At 49.6% G+C, this 22740-nt stretch overlaps 1 protein-coding gene and 1 pseudogene across 4 annotated transcripts in view; one reads left to right on the forward strand and one right to left on the reverse strand.

The window, feature by feature from the left end:
* Window positions 1-454: 454 nt before the first annotated feature.
* Window positions 455-22740, reverse strand: part of DHX34 (DExH-box helicase 34) — a 31178-nt gene continuing 8892 nt past the window's right edge. For 3 of the 4 annotated variants that reach the window (XM_063111977.1, XM_063111974.1, XM_063111975.1), the window contains 13 exons: window positions 22109-22211; window positions 18470-18687; window positions 15821-15995; window positions 11896-12089; window positions 11106-11207; window positions 9110-9352; window positions 8593-8766; window positions 8107-8239; window positions 5256-5362; window positions 2828-3109; window positions 1775-1951; window positions 1432-1570; window positions 455-721 (listed from right to left, as the gene is read on the reverse strand). In XM_063111977.1, the coding sequence (XP_062968047.1) occupies window positions 588-721; window positions 1432-1570; window positions 1775-1951; window positions 2828-3109; window positions 5256-5362; window positions 8107-8239; window positions 8593-8766; window positions 9110-9352; window positions 11106-11207; window positions 11896-12089; window positions 15821-15995; window positions 18470-18687; window positions 22109-22211 (2181 nt within the window). In that variant the 3' untranslated portion in view covers window positions 455-587. The remainder of the gene's footprint in view (window positions 722-1431; window positions 1571-1774; window positions 1952-2827; window positions 3110-5255; window positions 5363-8106; window positions 8240-8592; window positions 8767-9109; window positions 9353-11105; window positions 11208-11895; window positions 12090-15820; window positions 15996-18469; window positions 18688-22108; window positions 22212-22740) is intronic. The other variant, XM_063111976.1, reaches the window with a different exon arrangement.
* Window positions 18710-22101, forward strand: LOC134389529 (3-hydroxyisobutyrate dehydrogenase, mitochondrial-like; annotated as a pseudogene).

The raw sequence follows: 22740 nt of genomic DNA on the forward strand, positions 1-22740 counted from the left end.
GGGAGGGGGAGAGAATTAGGGTCAAAGTGCCTGAGAAGAGGGAGGGTGGCTGGGGAGTCCAGCAGGGGATGTCTAAGAACTGCCCATGGGTCCAGCAGCAGGAGTGTCACTAGTGACCATGCAGGGAGCCTGTGGTCCCATGAAAATCTTAATGCCCCCTACCTCCCTGCCCAACTCTCAAAGTGACTCATGTGGATGGCAAATTCAGGGTCTCCCTAGCTCAAGGGGAAGCAGAGACCGTGAGGACAGATTCAGGAGGGAGCAGCCACCAGAGATGCCAAGATCCTGCACCTGGAATCAGGAAATACCAGAAGACTCTGCTCAGCTAACACCCCACATCTTCCCCAGGACCCCCCAGGTGGCACACTGCAGCAGTAAAGATGTAAGCTAGACCCTGGGGAGGACTGACAGAAACAACTGCTACTTTCTGAATGGGCAGGAGCAGGCTTAAAAGTCTGAGTCAGAATAGTAGACTTTATTCACATATTCGCACTCCCCCACCTCTGGACTGTGACCAGACCACGGTTCTGAGCCTAGGCTGGGGGACAGGCAGTTGCCCTGGCCCTGGGCAGGGCTCCCAGCCCAGCTCACACATGCTGCTTCCGGTGCCGCAGCACCTCCGTGGGTGTGAATAGGAAGTCCTTCTGGCAGGCCTCGCAGTGGAAGGGCCTCTGCAGGGCAGACACCTTCTGGAGGGGCTCAGGGGCAGCTTCCTCAGTCCCTAAGGAAGGAGAGAGGGGCCATGAGGAGGGCTCCACTGAGTGCTTCCACCCCCACCCAAACCCCCGGTACCCATGGGGCTTAGGCTCTCTCCTGGCCTTTGGGGAATAGGGTTTGCCTCCTCTGGGAAGCCATCCTTGATTAATATGCATACACGGGTCAGTCTTTACTCTCTGTCCTTGCCAGTGAGACAGAAGGAAACACACAAGAGACATGGAGACTGAAAGAGACAAAGTGAACCCTCGGTGGGAGCCATGTGGCCTTGCTGTGGTCTCCCTCACTGAACCCTGGTGTGTGGCAAGTGGTGCACTACAGCAGACACTGCAGTGTCCACTGTGTGACGACAGGGTGGATGTGGCCCAGACAGAGGCAGCTGTGGGACAGAGAAAAGGAACAAGAGACACAGCCACAGAGAGACACAGAGAAACAGAAACAAGAAAACTGTCCAGAGACAGACAGTGACACAGAGAGACCAAAGAAAAAGAGAAACCAAAGAGAGACAGACAGAAAGAGGTGGTGCTCCCAGCCCTCCCTGCCCTAGGCTCTGGGTCTTCATGACAAGGCCTGTGTATGGCACCAGCCAGAGCCAGAGGGCTGAGGTCATCAGTCCCCAGTGCCCAGTGAACATCCAGATGCACAGGACACAACTGTGGGATGGATGAATGGCTAGACAGACACAGGTGACCCAGGTCCCCCACAGCCCGTCCTTGCCTGCGGGGTCATCCTGTGGGGCCTCAGGACAGGTGTTCTCATGGGTGATGCGCTCCAAGGGCGTGAGCGGCATGTGCAGGCCGCAGTGGGGGCAGGTCCAGAAGGTGCGCAGGCAATCGCTGTACAGGTCCGTGTCACTCTGCAGCAGGCAGGCCATCAAGGCTGGGCCCCACTGCCCCCACTCCACACCACGGCTAGACCCTTCCCAGAACCCTCAGGGCTACAGGCCCTGGAAACCACGTCCCTGGACTATGTAGGAATATGATTGGGAGGGTGGGGGTGGGATCTTCCTAAAATCCCTTCTCCAGGGCAGGAGGATGAGGGGGGGCAAAGGTGGGCTTACCGTGAGGCAGTTGTAGGTGAGGAAGTCAGTGACACTGTAGCCCCCCTTGGTAGGGTGGGGGGAAAGGGTAGAGCTGCCAAAGAGGCTGGGGAGTCTGGGGGCAGCCGTGATGGTCTGGGGTCCCACATAAAGGTTCTGGGCTTCCAGCCCTGTTAGCCTCCGGAGGCTGTAGGGAACCTACAGGAAGGAGAGACAGGAGAGAGATAGGCACAGGGTGGTACCATCTGAGCTCCTGGATACAGCTGTGCCTGAAGCTCTCCCTTGGACATATCAGTTACAGGAGCCAATTACTTACGCCCATCACAACTTGGTTTCAGACACTCATGACCAGAAGCTTGTCTAAAACATGCCCTGATGCCCCATCCCCCATCTCAACTGCCTTCCCCAGACCCCTCCCTCTGCTCCCTGTTGCTGGTGGGACCATATCCAGACCCTGAGTCTAGCCTTCAAGTCTGGCCACCTTGCCCCTCCTCCTCCTGGCCCTCTCCACGTCAGCACTGTTCCCCTTTCCCTGGCTCACTGGGTTTCTGCCCTTTGTCCTCAGCCCCTCTACTCCTCTGGGAAGTCATCCTGGATTGCACCCTTCTCCCCCACGACGCTCACATGAAGTAGAATCAGAAACAATTCTTGACTCCCCACTTAAGGGTTGGAGATTGATTTCAAGTTTGTCCATCCAATTCTTTTTCTCCGTCCTCCATGGACAGATAACTACAGCTTCCTTCTCACATCCTGAATACACTTAACTATCCGTTGGGGGTAACATGCGCCACACGTGCAGCAGGTGCTTTAATAAACACCTGCTGAGTGAGTGATGCAGGTGGCACAGGGCAGTGGTTAGTCAAGTGGCCACTGGAGCCCGGCTCCTGGATCCAATCCTGGTTCCACCCTTTAATCAGCTGTGTGACCTTGGGCAAATCACTTAAACTCTTTGGCTTGAAAACTCTCAAATGTGCCTACACTGAGTGAACTGGAAGCCAGGCCTTTCCAAGTCTCAACCCCTGTGGCAGACGCCCTCCAGCCACAGGCAGCACAGGCACCCTGGGTACCAGGTACCTTGGATGCCATGAACTGCAGCAGTTCCCTGCTCAGGGCTGCCATCTCCTTGCAGCTGACCAGCAGATCCTGTTCCTCTTCCTCCTCCTCTGGCCGCTGCTGAGCCTTGCAAGCCAGCTGCCGGTCCAAGGTACTTTCCCACTGGGCACGGAGCCTCAGGGAAGCTGCAAGGAGCCGGACGGCACTCTCGCTGTCTGCCAGCTGCAGCTCTAGCCAGCCATCAGCTACCAGGCGGGAGCAGTCACCATTGGTGTCCAGGGACTGACTGAACAGCAGGAGGGACTGGAAGAGAGGGAGTAGGAAACAGGGACTGGGTGTGAGGGGTAGGACATCATTTTAGAAAGAACCCCACCCAGCTGGGCTCATGCCCACCCACCCATTCATCCACTCACCCATTCATCCACCTACCCTACCTACCTGTCTATCCAATGTATCCATCCGCCCATCCATCCACCTCCCCTTCCATCCTTCTAACCACCCAATGAACAGTTCCTGCAAGCTTACTCTGCCAGGCACTCTTCCAGGTGCTGAGATACAATTGTGAACAAGAAAGACAAAGTCTCTACCCCACTAGAGCTGATAGGTGACTTGGAGAGACAGACTATAAACAAGATTAAAGAATAAAATACAGAGCATGTCCTAAGAAGCAGCTAAATCAGGGAAGGGGGAACAGGAGTGGTGGGGGCAGCAGGGGTAGCATATTTTAGAGTGCTGGGAGAGGGAGGGGCTGCATGTTAAAATAGGATGGCTGGGGGATGACACTCACACACATCCACAATGTGGAGGGAAAGAACCCAGACACCGAGCACACACTCACCTATGGGGACAGAAGTCAGGGTGGTAATTACAAATGTTTCATACTATGTCAAGAAAAATTCTAAGGGACAGGGCAGGGGAGAAGATGGGACGAGACTAATGATTTGGGGGCTGGGTGAAGGTGCATGAGGGTTCAATATACCATTCTGCCTACTATTGTGTACGTCTGAATCCTCCATCATAAACAAGTTGTAAAAGGGGAGGAGAGATTACAACGTAGGGCAGCACCTCAGCCAGCAGACCTGTTTCCTCCTGTGGTCCTGCTGGTGGCCAGCACTCTCTGTCCCTCACCCTGCTTATTTGCCTCTTTAGAGTGCTTGGATGAGCATCTGGCATTGCCTTTTTTATTTTTGTGTTTTTGTTTACTGTCTGCCTCCGCCATCATATAGGAGCCCCACAGGGAGTTCTGTCGATTTGGACCATGGCTGCGTCCCCGGCACCTAGAATAGTAATAGTGCCTGGCACAAGGTAGGTGCTCAAGACCCATCCGGATGACTATAGAAATGAACAGAGCAGAGTTAGATTGCATGGTCAGTGGAAATCAGTGTGTCAACAAAGCCTCCTGAGGCTCTGGGAGCCCACAGGATTTCTCTCTTCCCTGTACGTTCCCTGGGACCAAATCGAGGGGGTCCTGGTAATGTGGACATTCATCAATGAGGGTGCAGCATATGACCTTGGAGCTCTGGCTTGGCCACTTGCTATGTGACTTAGGAAGTGACCTGCCCCCACCTTGAGCTTCAGTCTTCTTTATAAAGTGACAATCGTAAGGCTGCAAGGACTCACACAGGTCAGGCCTGGGGCCACAGGGTGACACGCAGTGAGCACTCAAGGTACGGCAGCTACCACTGTCAGGACCATCACTTTCTGGCTACACACATACACAAGTGTATCTGCAATCTAAGCATGTCCTCAGCCTCTGGCCTGGATGGCTGCAGTCAGCTCCTTGCTGGGATCCCTGCTTCTGCCCCACACCAGACCCTGTCCCAGCTCTGCTCAGAACCCTCCCAGGGCTTCTGCCCCACCACCTGCCTCTGACCCCATCTCCAGCCACACTCCCCCTCACCAACTCTGCCCCAACATTTTCCAGAGCACACCAGGCACGTGTCTGCCCCAGGCCTTTGAACATGCCATCCCTCTGCCTGGGACGTTCTTCCCCCAGAGATCCACATGGCTCCCTCCCTCCCTCCAGGTCTTTGCTCAATTACTCTTTCTCTATGATGCCCACCACGATCACCAGATCTACAACCTGTGCCCTACCCTCGCCCTTTACCCCCTTACCCTACTCTTTATTTTGCCCTAACACTTACCACCTCTAACGGATCATTTTGAGCGCTACTGTGTTTGTTGCTATTGTCTGACCTCCCCTGCTAGGTGAGCCCCAGGAGGTCAGGGCTGGGGCTGTTGCCCTGTTCACTTGTGTTTTCAGAGCCTGGAACAGTGCCTTGGCAAGTAATTGTTGAGCAAATCCATGAATGAAAAAGATAGCAGCCACACTGACAGTCTGCAGTCCACGGCTGACGCCTACAGCCAGTGTGGTGGAAGGCGGCTCCTCCAGGCCCACCAACGCAGCTATCAAACCTGGGAGTTGGAGGGGTGTGGGGCAGAGACCCACCTGGAGGGCAGGGATGCGGACGCAGTTCACCAGGTAGGGCTTGTTGGTCTCCAACAGGGATACGAAGGTGAGGAGCTGGTGTTTGCTACTCATCTTGTCCTTGTCATCTAAAAGGTTGAAGAGAACAGCTCAGGCTCACCCCAGCCACCCGACTCTCCCCACCTATCCCCTTGGGCCTGCCTGCCCCATGTGGTCAAGTTATACATCCATATAAAGAAAATGCTCATGTGGGTAACAATAAAATGTCTGCAACTTATTTTTAAATACTTTGCCACAATGAATATGCCTATTTGACAGCATTAAGGATTCGTTGTTAATTTTGTTAAGAGTAATAACAGCATTATAATAATGCGAAAAATGGCCCTTATTATTTTTACTACTAAATGACATGATGTCCAGGATCAGCTTTAAAATGCTCCAGCAAGAAGGAAAAAAAAGTAAGGGGACAGAAGAAACAAGGACGGCAAAATGTCGATGGTAATTAAAGCTGGGTGAGGGCACCAGGGCTTCATCACACTCTACTTGAATGATGTTTGGAAATTTTCAAGAATTTTAAAAAAGGAGAAAAACAATGTAATAGGAAGAGGGTAAATTGACTAGGAATTTATTTTTTTATTACTGTAACAGTTGATTATACATACCTGTGAGGTACAGAATTGAATATCAATACCTGTGTGCAATATGTGATGCTCAAATAAGGATAATGAGTACATTCAACAATGTACAAAGTAATCATTTTTCGTGGCCTTTTACTATTTGAAGGAATTTATAGCTGTTAAAGATTAGGGAGAAAAGTTTCCAATTCTACCTTATAATTTAAAATGATAAACCTTATCTTTTTGGATTAATGTGAGGGGTCTACAAAAAGTTCACTAAAAATGCATATTATGAAAATACTATGATGGGTTTCCAGATTTTTTTGCACCAAAATAAACTAATACAAACCTGTTATAACATATCTGAACAGCATCTAGTTTGAAGCGCTAAGAAAGATAAGACATCAGTTTGAAAAGAAGCCCTACCACAAATTCTGCTAAGACTGAAGAACAACCATCAAATTTACGGTGAAGCTTGGGTGGAAGAAAGGTGAAATAATTGATGGCTTTATGAAAAGTTTATGGGGACAATGCCCCAAAGAAATCAGCAGTTTACAAATGAAAAACTCGTTTTAAGAAGAGACAAGACAGAGCTGGCAGGTTAGCTCAGTTGGTCAGAGCACAGCCTCATAATCCCAAGGTCATGGGTACCGGCAAAATAAAAAAAGAAGAGGCAAGACAATGTTGCAGATGAAGCCCACAGCAGCAGACCATCCACATCAATTTGCGAGGAAAAAATTAATCTTGTTCATGCCCTAATTGAAGGGGACCAATGAATAACAGTAGAAACAACAACCAACACCACAGACATCTCAATTGATTCAACTTATATAATTCTGACTGAAAAATTAGTTGAGCAAACGTTCCCCTCGATGGGTGCCAAAACTGTTGCACCCAGATGAGCTGCAGACAAGAGCAGACCTTTCAACGGAAATTTTAAACAAGTGAAATCAAGATCCTGAAGTATTTCCTTGAAGAACTGTAACAGGAAATGAAACGTGGCTTTACCAGTATGCTCCTGAAGACAAAGCACAATCAAAGCCATGGCTACCAAGAGGTGACAGTGGTCCAGCCTAAACAAAAGAGTGGACCAGTCAAGAGCATTGGTCATGGCAACAGTTTTTTGGGTTGCTCAAGGCATTTTGCTTCTTGACTTTCTGGAGGGTCAAAGAATAACATCTGCTTATTATGAGAGTGTCTGGAGAAAGTCAGCCAAAGCTTTAGCAGAGAAACGCCCGGGAGAGCTTTACCAGAGTTGTTCTCTACCATGAAAATGCTCCTGCTCACTCTTCTCATCAAACAAAGGCAATTTTTGTGACAGTTTTGATGGGAAATCATTAGGCACCCACCTTACAGTCCTGATTTGGCTCCTTCTAACTTCTTTTCATTTTCTAATCTTAAAAAATATTTAAAGGGCACCCATTTTTCTTCAGTTAATAACATAAAAGACTGCATTGACATGGTTAAGTTCCCAGGATTCTCGGTTCTTTAGGGATGGACTAAATGGCTGGTGTCATTGCTTACAAAAGTGTCCTAAACTTGATGGAGCTTATGTTGAGAAATAAAGTTTACATTTTTTATTTTCATATTTTAATTCCATATTTCCACAAACTTTTTGAAGTCCCCTCATATTTATCACTTTAATAAAGCATGTCACTTTCTTTACACATAGGAGGAAGATGAGGCTGCGTTCCAGAGCTCGGCTAAAATACATAACTAGCAATTGAGGTTTCAGGAGTAAAGCCTCTGTCCAAGCACACTGGCAGTACCCTTCAGAAGGGTGCCCTGGGCTGAGACCTGACTGGTCCTGTGTGTAGGCACCCAGCTGAGGCTTTGGTGGCCCAGCTCCAACTAGAAGGTTGGCCAAATCTGCATCTGACTGCTAGCATGCAGCCATGTCTGTGGCAAGATGCCCTTCTGTGTATGTGGGGCAGGGGAGCCTCCCACTGCAGAACCAAGTTGGGGAGCTCATGGAACCATGGGTCAGATCTCCTGATGGGTGCTGTGTTACTTGGAAATGGCCACACTGGTCCAAGTCAGCCAACTCCAAGGGCAAGGCTCAGTGTGGGAGTGATCCACTCAAGGCCACGCAGCGAGGTCTGGCCCTCAGAACCTCCTTTTCCTACAGGCCCCGTGCCAGCAGCACAAGCATAAGTGGGGTATGGGAAGCAGCAAGGGGGAACCCCAGCCAGTGAGGGGCCCCTGAGGTCACTGTGTAACTGCCCTTCACATCCCAGATGGGGGCTCCCTCCCACCTGGGCTCCCTGTACCTCGGGTCCTTTCACTGCCCCTAGTCTCCTGCTCCGGTGTGTGCAGCACCTCAGGGCTGCTGGCGAAGACACAGGTGGGGTGCAGCACGGTGCCCTGCTTGGCCTGGGTGTGGAAAATCTGCAGAGGCCAAAAGTGAAGCAGAGGCCCTCTGACCTGCTCTTCCACTATCTGGGATGCTCTTCCTTCACCCTCCTGGCTAGGTCCCCTCCTCCAGGAAGCCCTCCCTGAACCCCTCCAGGCTGGGTCAGGTGCTCCCTCTGAGCTCCCACAGCCCCTTGGGCTCCACCATCCCAGCCCTGCCCTCTCTGTCTGCTGGGGTACTCTGTCTGTCCCACTGGACTGTGAGCCCCACGAGGGCAGGGCCAGGGCTGTTTCAGTCACCGCTGTGTCCCCAGCACAGAGCAGGCACTTGGGAAATATGTGTCAAATGACAAAACGAACACGGGGATGGGAGTGGGAAGAGGGCCCACCTGATCTGAGTCCTTGCGGCCACTGTTGAACGGGTCCGGGATGGCAAGCTGGGGATAGAGGCCCCGGCCCAGCACTAGCTTGAGCAGCACCATTTGATCACGGGTCAGGGCCTGAGCCGAGCTGGCAGCTGCCTGCAGCTGCTCCAGATTGTGCCGGAGCTTAAACTTTACATCCTTGTGGGAACACAAGAAAGGCAGGTTCCAGGGGGACCCTCCCCACTACCTGTCTAAGTGCCCTGCACTACGACACATGGACCCAAAGGGTTCTGTAGACCACTGGGGTCCTGTCCATGGTAACCTGGTTCCTGAGGTGAAGGCAGGGCCTGTCCCCTCAGAGTCCAGGGCAGAACCAGGTCCCTTCATGCCCCAGGGCAATGCCATGTCTCCTTAGACCCAGGGAAGGGCCATGTCCCTTCATGCCCCAGGGCAAGGCCATGTCACCTCAGACCCCAGGGCAGGGCCCTTCTGGTAAACTCCACCCTGCCACCCCAGCACTAGACAACCCTTTGTGCCCCACCTGGATGTCCACACCATCATCAGCCCCCTGGGAGGCTGGGCCGGCCTGGTCTTCATCGCTGGAGCAGCCGCCTGGGTCCTCCTGCAGCTGCAGCACCTTGCGCCTGCGCCCCCTGCTCTCCTCGTGCTGGCGCTTCAGCTGATACAGTGCCCGGCGCTCACGGCGCTGCTGTAGCCGACTGTAGCTGTCCCCTGGCTTCACAGCCTGGCCCCCAGCCAGCAGCCCATGATCCTCCAACAGCTCCTGGGGGCAGGTGAGGCATGAGTGAGAAACACGAGGCAGGCTGAATTGGCTCCTGACTCTGATACTGGCTCAAGTCTGGGGCTTGTCACTTGCCAGCAAGCAACCTCATGCTTCTGTGGGATCCTTCAAATGGGAAATGAGGATCATCCCAGTACCTCCCCACTAGGGCTGTTACGTCTGAAGGGGACTGGATAAGAACAACCCTCTGTACAACGCCAGGCAAGCGTAACTGCTCTGTGAAAGAAAGCAGTCATCTATTATCATTGTTAGCCAACATAATGCCTGGGCCAGGGACAGGAGAGGAGGTTCCAGCGCCCTCTCCCCACAGCCGTGTCCAGGATCTGGCCATTGCCTCCACCTGCCCCTTAGGCCTGGGGAGGCCTGTGCTTCACCAGTCTCAGAGTGCTACACCAGCCCTGTGGGTTTCCTACACTAGTGCTTCTCAAAGTGTGGGCCTATGACCAACAGAGGCAGTATCTGGGACATCTGGGGACTTAGCAGAAAAGTCAGGTCTCAGACTCCATCCCTGACTGACCAAGTCATAATCTCAGGCGGTGGGGCCAGGAAAGTGGATCTAACAGACCCTCCAGGTGACTCTGATGCACATTAAAGTTGAGGTTCCCCTGCTCTCCACCCTACCCAACCCTTTGTAAATAGTCCTCAAATGACCTGGTATGATTGGTCCGTTTCCTGCTGAGCCCCCTCACCAACAGAGGACGCAGGATATTGCACACATGTGTGTTTTAGTGTGTGTGTACAAAAGGGCCCACACCTTTCATTAGATTCTTAAAGTGTCTGGGGCCAACAAAGGTTGAACACTGCTCTAGAAGCTAGGGACAGAGAGAGATGCAGAGAGCAGTTGGGACATCAGTGGTCCTCAACAAAAGAAACTGAGCAGGAGGCTTTGGCCAGGTGACTGCCCACTCTGGGCCACAATTTGCCCATCTGCAACCAAAGGAAATGGATTATACCAAGGACTCTTTTACTCTATTTTCATTCCATGGATACTGCATGACCACTGAAAAGTATATAGCAGCAGCAGATCTTTTTGTACTCAACTGGAGACACATCCGTGTAATGTTAATGAAACAAACAAGTTGCAGAACCATTTGGTATAGAAGGAATCCATTTATAATTTAAAAGTAAATTATCTGTCCACTCACTCACCTATGTAATAATGTAGTAATAGTAATTGCAGGCACTCATACAAAACCACCTACATGCTATGCCCTGTTCTAAACGCTCTGTATGTATTAACTCATTTAATCCTCACAGGAAGGCTGTGAGGTAGGTGCTATTTTTATCATCTCTGTTTCAGAGGGGAAGCTGAGGCCCACAAACAATCAGTAATGTACCCAGGGTCACACTGTTAGCAAATGGCAGAGCTAGGATTTGCCACTGGGATGTCCAGCTCTGGATTAGTTGGCCCAAACCATCACCCTAAGCTGCCTCCCAGCACTCAGCCTGTGCTGCCAGTTCAGTACATCTGATCCAGAGGGCAAGGTTCTTCCTGAGGATGAGGAATGTCACTGCTGACCCTGTCCACTTCCTCCAGGGATCCCTCCTGGATTTCTACCCCTATGGCCGTGCCCAGGCTGCCCCATGCCTGGTCATCTGCTGGTTGGGAAGGTGGACGCAGGGTGGGACTCTGGCCTGATCACTGTCAGGCAAGGAGAAAGAGAGTGGTCCGGAGTGTGCTCACACTCTGTCTGCTTTGGTGGGACCAGTCCCCATCCCTCTTCCTGTGCCTCACCTTGAACTGGCGCCGCAAGTTGGCCATCTCGTACAGCCGATGCTCCTCTATGCCCCGACTGCGGCACCACTTGCGTGTGTTTCTGCTCCGTTCAGATTTCACCTGGGTAGAAGTGAGTTGTCAGGGCCTAGCCAACTCAGGGGGCAGGGGGGCTGACCCACCACCCAGACTGCCCCAGCATGGGCCCAAACACCACCCCCTGGGAGGATGAGGCAGGTGGGTCAGCCCTCCCCCAGAAACACCTGCTGTCCTCCTTCCAGGTCTCACCCCCAATGCCCTGTTGTATAAGAAAATTTCCCAGACTCCCATACTGGGTCAGGTACCCCCTCTGGCCTCTCCCAACCCTTTGGTCTCCCCATCCCAGCCCTCTTGGGTTGTCAGTGTCTAGGGATGGGTCTGTCTCTCTGCACTTGGCTGTGCGACCCAGGAAGACAAGACTACAGTAGTTTTGGTCACCAGTGGGTCCCTAGCACTGCCCTATACAGGGCAATGATTAGAGCCAGGGCCCAATGTGTGTTGGATCTACAGATGCCACCCTAAGGAGACTGGACCTTCTTCAGGTGGCACTGGTTTTAATCAGTGCTTTAGGAACCCCAAGTTCCCTGTCCCCTCAGCTCAAAAGCATGAATGGTGGAGATGTGGTTTTCCCCAGGTAGGCCCAGTTTGTTCTGGAGAGCTCAGTGGTCCTGCCTGGGGTGGGGTGGGGGTGTGGCACAAGGAGAAGTCACAGCTGAAGGAGGCCCTGACCTCCTGCAGAATGACAGACAGAGAGGCCCCACTGCCAGGTCACCTGCACCCAGGTGTTGAAGACGTTGAAGAGTGTGAAGGGGTCACCCTGGTCACTCTCCAGTGGCCGCCGTGCTGCCGTACATTCTGGACTGCTCTGGGCACTGCGGGTGAAGGGTGACTGGACGCTGAGGGCAGCTGCGATGGTGAGCACTGGCTCTGCCAGGCTGAACATGGAGCCCAGAATCAGCATCTTCCCTGCGGCCAGCAGACAGACACTGGGCTGAGCCTCTGGGTGCTGGGATAGCTGCGCCCCTCACCACTCAGGGTCCCCTAACCCATCCTGCCCCCACCTCCCCCTATCTCGCCCACAAAGGGCATGGGGAGCCAGATAGATTCAAACCCCACACTGTGATATCTGGTCATGTGACCTCAGGCAAGGGCCTGTTTCCCCTTCTGTAGATTAGAGATAACCGCGGGGCCAGCCTCCTCAGGAACGTAGGGGACACTGTCTAAGTGCTGACTACTACTGTCAGCAATGTCACTGTCTTCCCTACTCTTCCAGTTACAACTGAGTCCCCGGCACTCATTTTGAACTGCCAAGGTCTCCTTCTACAGTGTGAACTGAATGTTGGCTGTGACTTGATCTGCTCTGGCACATGGGAGGTGCTGACTTTTGTGCCTACTGCAGAATGAATCTTCTGCCATCTTCGTTGGAAGCAGAGGCAGAAGGGGGAGGTGGAAGGTAAAGAGGGAAGAGGAGAAAGAAGGGGGAGAAAGGCAGGGAAAGGGGGAGGAGGGGAAGAAGGGAGGACGGGGAAGGACACAGAGATGCAAACGGGTAGGAATCGTATTCCCACGTGGCCAAAGAACTGGGGGAAAATGTCTCCATTTGCAAGCACTCACCAGTAGAAACTAGACTTCCCCTGTTTCTGGGGACCTGAGAAGACCCTGGGCCTCATGGGATTCTTGGGCCCCACCTGCCTGCCCCATGGCCAGTGGTCCACATGTCACGTGTCTAGATTTGCCCTCACCGTTCCCTTTGACTGTCTTTACACAAAGTGCCTGTCACAGGGCTGGACTCATGAAATAAAGGTGAGCAGAAAGCAAGTCCTATTCCAGGACTCTCTAGCTCTGTCACCTGGGGCAACTCCCTGTGCCTCTGTTTCCCCATCTATAAAAAGGGGTAACAGCAGCATCTATCTCTCCTCTTAGGGCTGCCATGAGGATTAACTGTTTCACCTTGTGAAGCCTCAGAACTGCACCTGGTGCAGAGGACAGTAACTGAGCCATCTGGGCCCAGGACCACCCCGGCACAGGCCATCTGAGCCTCCCAACTCTGCAGTTGTAGGACCCACTGGGCTAGTGAGTGAGCACCAGCCATTCTCTGAACCTTGGTTTCCTCAGATGGAAAGTGAAGTCACTTACTCCCAGCCTGCATGAGGCACTTAGCATCACATCTGATCAAAGTCAGGCTCTATCACTCACTTGTTCCACACCTTCAGGCACATGTCAGCGCCCCACTATGCCTCAGTTTCCTCACCTGTACATCTGGAGCAATCAGAGGCCCTGACCTCAGTAGGTAAGGATAAAATGATATGAAGTCCCTAAAGCTGGCATGCAAAGTGTTCGTGAAACATTACTTTGCTTCCCAGCTCTGATTCTCCTTACTCTAGCCCTGTTTCCATTTTTGGTTTTTTTGGGGTTTTTTTTTTGGCAGCTGCCAGTACATGGATCTGAACCCGTTACCTCGGTGTTACCAGCACCACTCTAACCAAGTGGGCTGACTGGCCAGTCTACCCTTGTTTCCTTCTAAAACAAACAAAAATAACCATCGTCTTAGCCTTGGGAGGCCCTCAGAGTCCATCACCTCCAGCCTCCTGCCCACACTGAAGTCCTACAGTGTTGCTATGATATGGGACCTTAAAGTTGTTAATTCCAAAGACTCTGTGGAGCAACATGCTCAGGAAATGGTGTCCTGGGTGGTCCTGCTGAGGCAGGAATATCGTGTGGGCTGTTGGTGGAAACAGAATGTCTTCAATCAGGAGAATCAGGCAAGAAGAACGTGCCTCGGTCAGTGGCTCCTCTAGAGGGGCAAGGATGACTCAAGAATGAGCAAGAGGAAGTGGCAACTAAGTCATGATATCCTGATGACCGCAAGAGAGGGGTGCGAGGGCAAAGCCAGGGCCAGGCTGTGTACAGGAGAAAAGGGGGATGGGTCTAAGCTATGGAAAACCCAGGATTCCTGCATTCAGGGGGTCTTGGGTACCCCATAAATACACCAAATGCTGGGGTATCCAAGTGGGAGAGCTTGCCTTTTATGTCACTCATTCGAAATCAGGGTGCTCCACATCACGTTCGCTGAAGCAGCCTTGCAAGCCAGATACCTCCAGCCACGCCTAACATATAGTGGTGGCATCTGAAGTCTCAAGTAAGCAACCTAAGACACTAACGCTGTGTCACAGGTCAGCGGCGAGGACAACAGGACCAGAGGGCCTACTGGCCCTGAATCCCTCAGGATAAACGCCCCCCCATTCCTCATTACACACACTGTGGGGACAAGGAGCACCACATCCATCTGTGACTGGTCACTGAAGACCTGAACAGGAGGGCCAGGAACTGGAAATGGTGTGGCTTCCATTGGGCTCTGTGGACCTGGCCTTTCCTGGCCCTTAACAAATTGTCAAGCCGATTCCTTCATTTTCTGGCCACCTTCAGGCACATAAAACCCAGTTCCACTTAAACACTTCAGTCTCCCTTCCACTTCAAAGCTCCTCACCTGATCCAGCTCCCCTTCACTCCTCAGGCCTCTGTTCAGATGTCATTGTCTCCCGGTCCCCCTATCTCCATCCCTGCTTCCTGCTTTGCTTTCCGCTCAGCATGGATCACCAGCTGACATGACATACGTTTGACTCACTTATCTTGCTCACTGTCTCTCCCATTACATGTGAGCTCCACAAGGCCAGGAGTTTTGTTTTCTTCACTGAGCAGGTACTCAAAAAATATTTAACAAATGAATAAACGAATGATGGGACTGTCGGGTAACACTTCCTACTTTCTCCGCTCAAGCCATACTGGCCTTCTTAGTGTTCCCCTCACACACCACAGGGCTTTTATACTAACTATTTTCTTTGCCCGGAGTGCCCTTCTACTACATCTGCACTGTTCAATACAGCAGCCACTGGCTACATGTGGCTACTGAGCCCTTGAAATGTGGCTAGTTGAAATTGAGATATGCTGTGAGTATAAAATACAAAGGTACTTCAAAACTTCCATGGAAAAACAGAAGTGAAAGATAATACCATGAACTTTTTGGAGTACCCTCATACACACCAGATTTCCAAGACTTGTATGAAAAAATAATATAAAATACCACAATAATGTTTTATGTTGATTATACATTGAAACTATAATGTTTTGGATATATTTAGTTAAATAAGATACATTATCAAACTTAATTACAACTATTTCTTTTTATTTTTTAACATAGTTACTAGAAAGTTTTAAATTACATATGGGGCTTACATTACATTTTTATATTTCTACTGGCAAGCATTTGAGGTACCTACCTATTTGAGGGCTCCCACCCCTTATCTCCATTTCTCTGCACCAATGTTACCTGCCCGATGAAGACTGCCTGAGGTCTGTATCATAAATGGCAATTCCCCAACCACCCCAACACTTCCTATGCACCCTCTCTTGCTTTTATCTTTTCTCCAAAACACTTAGCACTATATGATCTACCATGTATTATACTTATTTTCCTGATTTATTGCTGGTCTTCCCCACTGGAACGTCAGCTCCCATGGGCAGAGATTTATATCCGTTTGTCCACTGCTGTATCCCCAGTACCTGGCACAGAGGACTTCTGAATGAATGAACTGGGTCCAGGGAAGGAACAGACTTGCGTTCTCATCACTCAAGAGAGTGAGCAGTGCCCTGCACTAGCTCTGGGTGTCCTGTGTGATCACCCAGAGGGGGGTCCTCACCAATCACGACATCCACAGGCAGCTGGGCCAGCAGGGACCCGATGGGGGTGAGAGCCTCTGAGTTGTCCAGGGCGCCCTGGTCCCGGAGGTAGAGGATGGCAGTTTCCAGGCTGGCTGGTGGTGGGGGCTCAATGAAGGGGAAGGTTCGGGGGTCTCCCACACTCATGCTCTTCATCTGGAATGAGAACCAAACCTCCCCAGGATCAGGGAACACATGAGCCACTGTGGAGCACTGGATGTGGGGATGGTTGGGGATCACAAAATCATGGTACTTTAAAAACTCCCAATGTCAAGGTCCATTGTACAGAGGTAGAGGAGGGGGGCAATCATCTATCTCGGTCTTTGTCTGCCCAGTCCATCTTCTCCCAGACCCTGACTGTGGAGAAGGAGCACCTGATCAAGCTGGACCAATGTTCCTCAGCCCCCAGTCATAGCAACTGCCTAAGGAATGAGCACATGACATGAGCTAGGCCAATCAGAATCCTTCCCTGAGACTTGGCAAACAGAGAGAGAAGTTCCAGCATCCTCTTGGTTTGTGAGTGGCCACAATGGAAGCCCACAACTGCTATGGTTATTTTTAACACTGCCTAGAAATTAGCTCAACCACAGCAGATGGAGAAATCCTTAGATTGCTCCTAAGCTAGACAAGTGCACAGTCCCTCCCTGCCAATGGATACACAAATTGATAAAATCCCCTTTTCTGCCTATGATAGTTTGAGTTGTATTTCTCTCATTTTCAATCAAAAGAATCCCAATTAATTCAACAGCCGGGTGGGCAGTGGGCACCCTTCCCAGGCTTGCATAGCATCTCTTATGACCATGACAGAGTAAGAAAGCTCAGAGAGCCTGCTCACCTGGCTCTGATCTGAAGGCACTAGAAGTTCCGGCTGTCCACCTAGCAACCAGCTATTTCACCTTGCTCCCTGCTATCTGAGCCTTGATGTTGTCTGAGATCACCCAATACTCGTTAAATATTTATAAACTAGAAGCTCTCAGCGGGGGGCAGAGCATAGATTTTTTTTTTTTTTTTTTTTTAAAGCTTTCCAGATGATTCCAACATGCAGCCAGGGCTGAGAATCACTGCTTTGATCTAGTTAGGCAATGCCACTCCCCTGGACAATTAGTGGTCATAGGGTGGACACACGTGATCCGGTTCTGCTAACACATAGGACAGGAGACTGGCTAGGGGACTTTGGAGAACGGTTCCCATGACCTTAAAAATCAGACCCACAAAAAAGGGCAGTACTTTGTTTCTGCCTCTAGAGGGTAAAGGGAGAAGAGGTGATGCCCACGGCTGCCATAGTGAACTGGCATTCATGAAGAAGGCTCTGAAGCTCTCACATGGAATCCTGACTCTGCCACTTGCCAGCTGTGTGATCTGGGGCAAGTTGCTTTACCTTTTTGTACATCCTTTTCCTCATCCATAAATTAGAATGATAAGATTACCTACTGAATAGTTTTTGTGAGGATCAAAACAGTTATATACATAAAACACTTAGAACAGTGCTTGGCCCATAGGAAGCACTAGATAAGTGTTTTCTTATCATCATCATCATCATCATCATTAGGAAAGCTGCTGATTGACTGAGGTTGGAAAGATGGAAAGAACCTAAGTCTTTTATAACATCACTGATCCACTTACAAAAACAAATCTGGAACCTCCCTACTTTGGGGCTTGGCTTCCTGTTATGTGAAACACATTTTCTGTATTATTCAAGTCGGTGTTTTTTTAAATGGTAGGCTATGAGTCACTAGTGGGTCACAGAATCCAAGTAGTGGTCACAACCAGCATTTTTTTAAAAAATGAAATCAAACAGAATAGAAAATATCAGCATGCACCACTTGCAGGAAAGGTGCTGGATTGTGCTACTCTTACACTCACATGCATGTGAGCCTGTGGCAGACACCATTAGCTGTTCCCCACTTTCCTTTTCCTCTCATTCCTGATCATGGAGACTACACTGCCATGCCTCCCTCACAGTTAGGAGTGGCCATGAGGCTGAGCTCCAACCAGGGGAAGGTGAGTGGAAGGCAAATGCACCATTTACAGGCCTGACTCCTGTACTCATCTTCGTGCTGTCCCACTCAGCCCCCTCAGCTGGCTACAAGCAGATGTTGAGAAGGCCCCAGGAAGATGATGGAGCCATAAGAGGGAAGGTGCCTGGGTCCCTGAATAAAGGAAACTGCTTACCAACCTGAGAATTAAAATTGTTATGTTAGCCATTTTGTGATTGGATCTACTTGTCAGAGTAGCCTAACCTAAGCTAATAACTAATGAAATAAGAATCACAAAATATATTGAGAAACCCTGGTTTTAAAAGCCACTTTCTGTTCCGTTTCCTGTTACAACAGCTGAAAGAATTCTGATTGAGTCACAGGGTTCGTCCCTTGACCCTGCAGATTTGAGGAACAATTCTTCCCTCAACATGGGTTTTTTGTTTTGTTTATTTTACTTTGGCAACTGGCTGGTACAGCACCATGCTCTAACCAACTGAGCTAACCAGCCAGCCCTCAACACAGGTTTTGACATTTGGCCAGCCCTGCCCTAATTGGTCCTAAATTCCTGGGAATAGTCCTATCTAAATGCCTCCCAGCGTCTTCCCTGGCACCAGGAATCAGTATATAGTCCCTTCCCTGCCCAAGTCTCACCTGCAATACCAATGCATCCAAGGCCACCCTTTGAATTTCTGGGACAGGGTAGGGGGCGAAGGCATCATAGTCTGATTCAGCATAGAGACGAAAGCAGACTCCAGGGCCTGTGCGGCCCGCACGGCCCTTACGCTGCTCTGCGCTGGCCTGACTGATCCAGAACTCCTGCAGCCGCTGAAGTTTGGCTTGTGGGTCATAGCTCATCTCCTTCACCTTCCCTGGGAGGAGAGAAGGGGAGCAATGAAGGCAGGGTATCTGTGTGTAGCAGCCATGTGCAAACATCCACACACCTGGTGTTGTATCCGTTCATTCACTGACATCCTTACTTACACCTTCATTCCATTAATCCTAACCAAGAGCTTATTCTGGACCCATTTTATTCATTTATTCTTTTGTTTCTTCATTCACACATCTTTTCATTATTTTCTTAAGTCTTTGCTCCTTCAGAGGTTCAGTCACCCAACATATCTTTATTAAAGCACCTACTATGTGTCAGGCACTGTACTAGGTGGTACAGATACAGCCATAAATAAACCAAAGGCCTTGGTCTCAAAAGACTGAACAGAATGCCATATTCCATCCATCATAAGACCAACATTTTTCATATTTTATTGTCTCTGAAAATGGGACTCCTTAAAAATCAATGGCATGTCAATGTTTAACTGACAGCCTTTAAAAAAATTTTGGCACACCCACCCACTCCACTGTGCACACTCGCAGTCAGTGGGCCAGCCAGGAGGTGGCAGCAGTCAGCAAGGGGAGGTGGGGCAGGGGCAGCAGGGCAGCTTCCTTATGGCTCCAAGGGTCCACCTTCCACCTCCTATACTGGAGCCACCAGCAGCAGCCAGCAGAGGTGTGCTGTAGGTCGATGGCTTCTAAGACGCTGGATGGATTCATTGGACTGGGCAATTGCCCAGTCCAATGAATGGGGAATGGGCAAAAAATTTCATGAAACATGGCTATCCACTATTTATGATGCATCCCTGATGCGTGCAAAGAGTTTCAAGATGCAGGTGAAATTGTCTTCCCCAGCAGATGTAGCCAAAAAAAGCTGACAAAATTATTAACAATGCTGACCACCAATATCAACACCATAGAAGCTTGTTCTGGAGCAAATGGAATTCTAAAAAAAAGGGAAGAAAGGCTCATTATTAATAGATTCCAGTCCTATTGATACTACAGTTTCAAAAGAACCGGCCAAAGAAGTTGAGAAAATAGGAGCATTTTCAAATATGTCCGTTTCTGGTGGTATAGGAGCTGCTCAGTCTGAAAACCTCACATGTATGATGGGAGGAATCAAAGATGAATTTGCTGCTGCCCAACAGTTGTCAGGGTGCATGGGCTCCAATGTGGTGTATTGTGGAGCTGCTGGGACTGGGCAGACTGCAGAGATCTGCAACAACATGCTGTTAGCTGTTAGTATGATTGGAACAGCAAAAGCTACGAATCTTGGAATCAGATTATGGCTTGACACAAAACTACTGGCTAAAATCTTATATATAAGCTAAGGACAGTTTTGGTCAAGTGACACTTATAATCTTGTACCTGGGGTGATAGATGTAATTCTCTAGGCTAATAATCATCAGGTGGATTTGGAACAATACTCATGGCTAGAAATGTGGGATTGGCACAAGACTCTGCTACCCACACAAAGAGCCCAATCCTTCTGGGCAATCTGGCCCATCAGATATACAGGATGATATGTGCAAAGGGCCACTCAAGGGCCGGCCCCTGGCTCACTTGGGAGAGTGTGGTACTGATAACACCAAGACCACGAGTTCAGATCCCTATATAGAGATGGCCTGTTAGCTCACTTGGGAGAGCATAGTGCTGACAACACCAAGTCAAGGTTTAAGATCCCCTTACCAGTCACCTTTTTTTAAAAAAAAAGGGCCACTCAACGAAAGACTTCTCTGTTCCAGTTTCCACAAGAGAAGGAGACCTTGTGACTGTGCCCTTTGGCCATGGACACTGTTAGGAACCAAATTCTATTTTGGAGCTTCCTACTACCTCACTCTACAAGTAAATGGATTTAATCACAGGTCTCTTGTCTGCTTTTGATTGTGTAGGTCACAATAATCCCTAGGATTTTGCACCTATTTTTAACTGCTTATTCTTTTCATCTGTTTAGCAAACATATATTTCTGAAATTTTTTTTTCTGCAAGCCACTGATGGTCTCTGCTAACTAGCTGAATTGACTTTTCAAAAAATTTGATCCCTGAGCATCTTCAACTTCATCAAATACTTCAGTCAGGATATTATTTACTCCATTTCACAAATAAAACCAAATATTTTGTCAACAGGATGAAACCCATCTTAAAGGAAAGAAAAGAAATCAGTGTGAGGAGAGGAGTTAGAGAATAGAAATAAATTACTACCCATATCCCTCAGGAAATTTGTCCTATTAACCAAGTGGTGGTAACTGACTTATTTTCCGGAGAGTTGATAAAGCAAGAGAACTTGGTGCTGCATGTTTTATAATGTGGACTCAGTTACAATACTGTAGTGTGTCCCTTTTGTTAAAACTACCCACACACAGCAGACTTGTTTTTATATTTTTTGTTTCCTTGTACATTCTTACTGCAATTTTTTATTTCAAAAGAATGATACCTTTAGGCCTGTCTCAGAACCAAAGATCATATTTGCTTTAGATAATTATTACATTATTTTAAATAACAGCCATATTATTTTGAGTTCAAATAAGCTTCTATGGGCCGGCCCATGGCTCACTCGGGAGAGTGCAGTGCTAATAACACCAAGGCCCCAGGTTCGGATCCCATATACGGATGGCCGGTTCGCTCACTGGCTGAGCGTGGTGCTGACCACACCAAGTCAAGGGTTAAGATCCCCTTACCGGTCATCTTTAAAAAAAAAAAACAAATAAGTTTCTATGCTGATAAAAAATTTTCTTAATGGTACATGAAATTATTGAATGTTTTACCATCGATGGCATCCCAGAGTCAATACAATAATGTAACTGCTAATATTTATTGAGCATTCACTCTGTGCCAGATACTGTCCTAAACACCCAAATATATTAACTCACTTAATCCTTATAACCTGAGGGAGGTGCTGTTATTATTGCCATTTTACAGATAAGCAGATACATAAAGCGTTGGTGACAAGACCCAAGTCACACAGCCAGCAGTGAACACACCCAGGCTGGTTCCAGCATTTCCTAACCACTATGCCATGCTGACTTTCCAGCAAACTTACTAGAAGGGAAGACATAAAATAAAAAAAACAGAGCAACAGATATAAAATATAGTGCAGTCCCACTCATATGGGAAGCAACAGTGGAAGGGGAAGGGGTATGTCACTTATACAGAGGGGACAATGTGGGTCTCTCTGATGGAGAGATACTTATGTAGGCCCTGAAATAAAGTGAGGGAATGAGGCTTGTAGATAGCTGGAGAAAGACAGCACTCAGCAGAGAGAACAGCAAGTGCAAGGGCCCTGGGGCAGAAAAGCTTGGACTGTTGGAGAAAAATTAAGATGTTGCCACTGCTCCACAGCCCCAAATGCCACCTACTTCCTGCTTCTGTCTAAAGCTCCCTGGCTACATCTGCACATCTCTGGACCCCACATTTCTTTCTAGGTCCTTGGGGTGGGGGGTGGTGGCTGGACGTAGCCCTTACCAGAATCTACTACAAAGCGGATCCCATCAATAGTGACTGAGGTCTCAGCAATGTTGGTGGAGAGGATACATTTCCGGACTCCGGGAGGTGGCACATCAAATACCTAGGTAAAATGGAGGAGGTGGCATCAGGGACTAACTCAGCCCAGACTGACCTATGTGTCCAGTGGCTTTCTGGATGTCCCATGGGCACCCCACACCTGAGTGTCTAAAATGGCTTCAGCATCTTCCACTGAACCCTCTCCTCCTGCAGAGTCTGCACTGCAGAGATGGCTCAACACCCACATCACCTGGGCTGTCCTGAGTCCCCTTTCCCCCTCAGCCCCACTGCCACACCTGAACATCCTGAGCATTTCCTGAATTCCTTCCCTCCTCCCCACACCTCCAGCCCCTGCCTTGTTCCAGGCCTCTCCTTTCCCGCTCAGATCCTGCTCCAGCTTCCCCTCTGTTCTCTGTTCTCTAGCTTCTGGTCTCACAGCCCCTAATCCATCCCTCATACAGCAGCCAAAGGGATCTCCTAAAGAACAAACTGGCACTGACCACTGCCTTGCTCAGAACCCTCCCATGGCTCCCCAGAGCCTTCAGGACAAAGCCCTGGCACCACAAAGGGTTTTCAAGGTCCCTTGTGGTCTA

The sequence above is a fragment of the Cynocephalus volans genome, chromosome 10 (genome assembly GCF_027409185.1).
Source record: "Cynocephalus volans isolate mCynVol1 chromosome 10, mCynVol1.pri, whole genome shotgun sequence".
In the NCBI taxonomy this organism is placed as follows: Eukaryota; Metazoa; Chordata; class Mammalia; order Dermoptera; family Cynocephalidae; genus Cynocephalus; species Cynocephalus volans.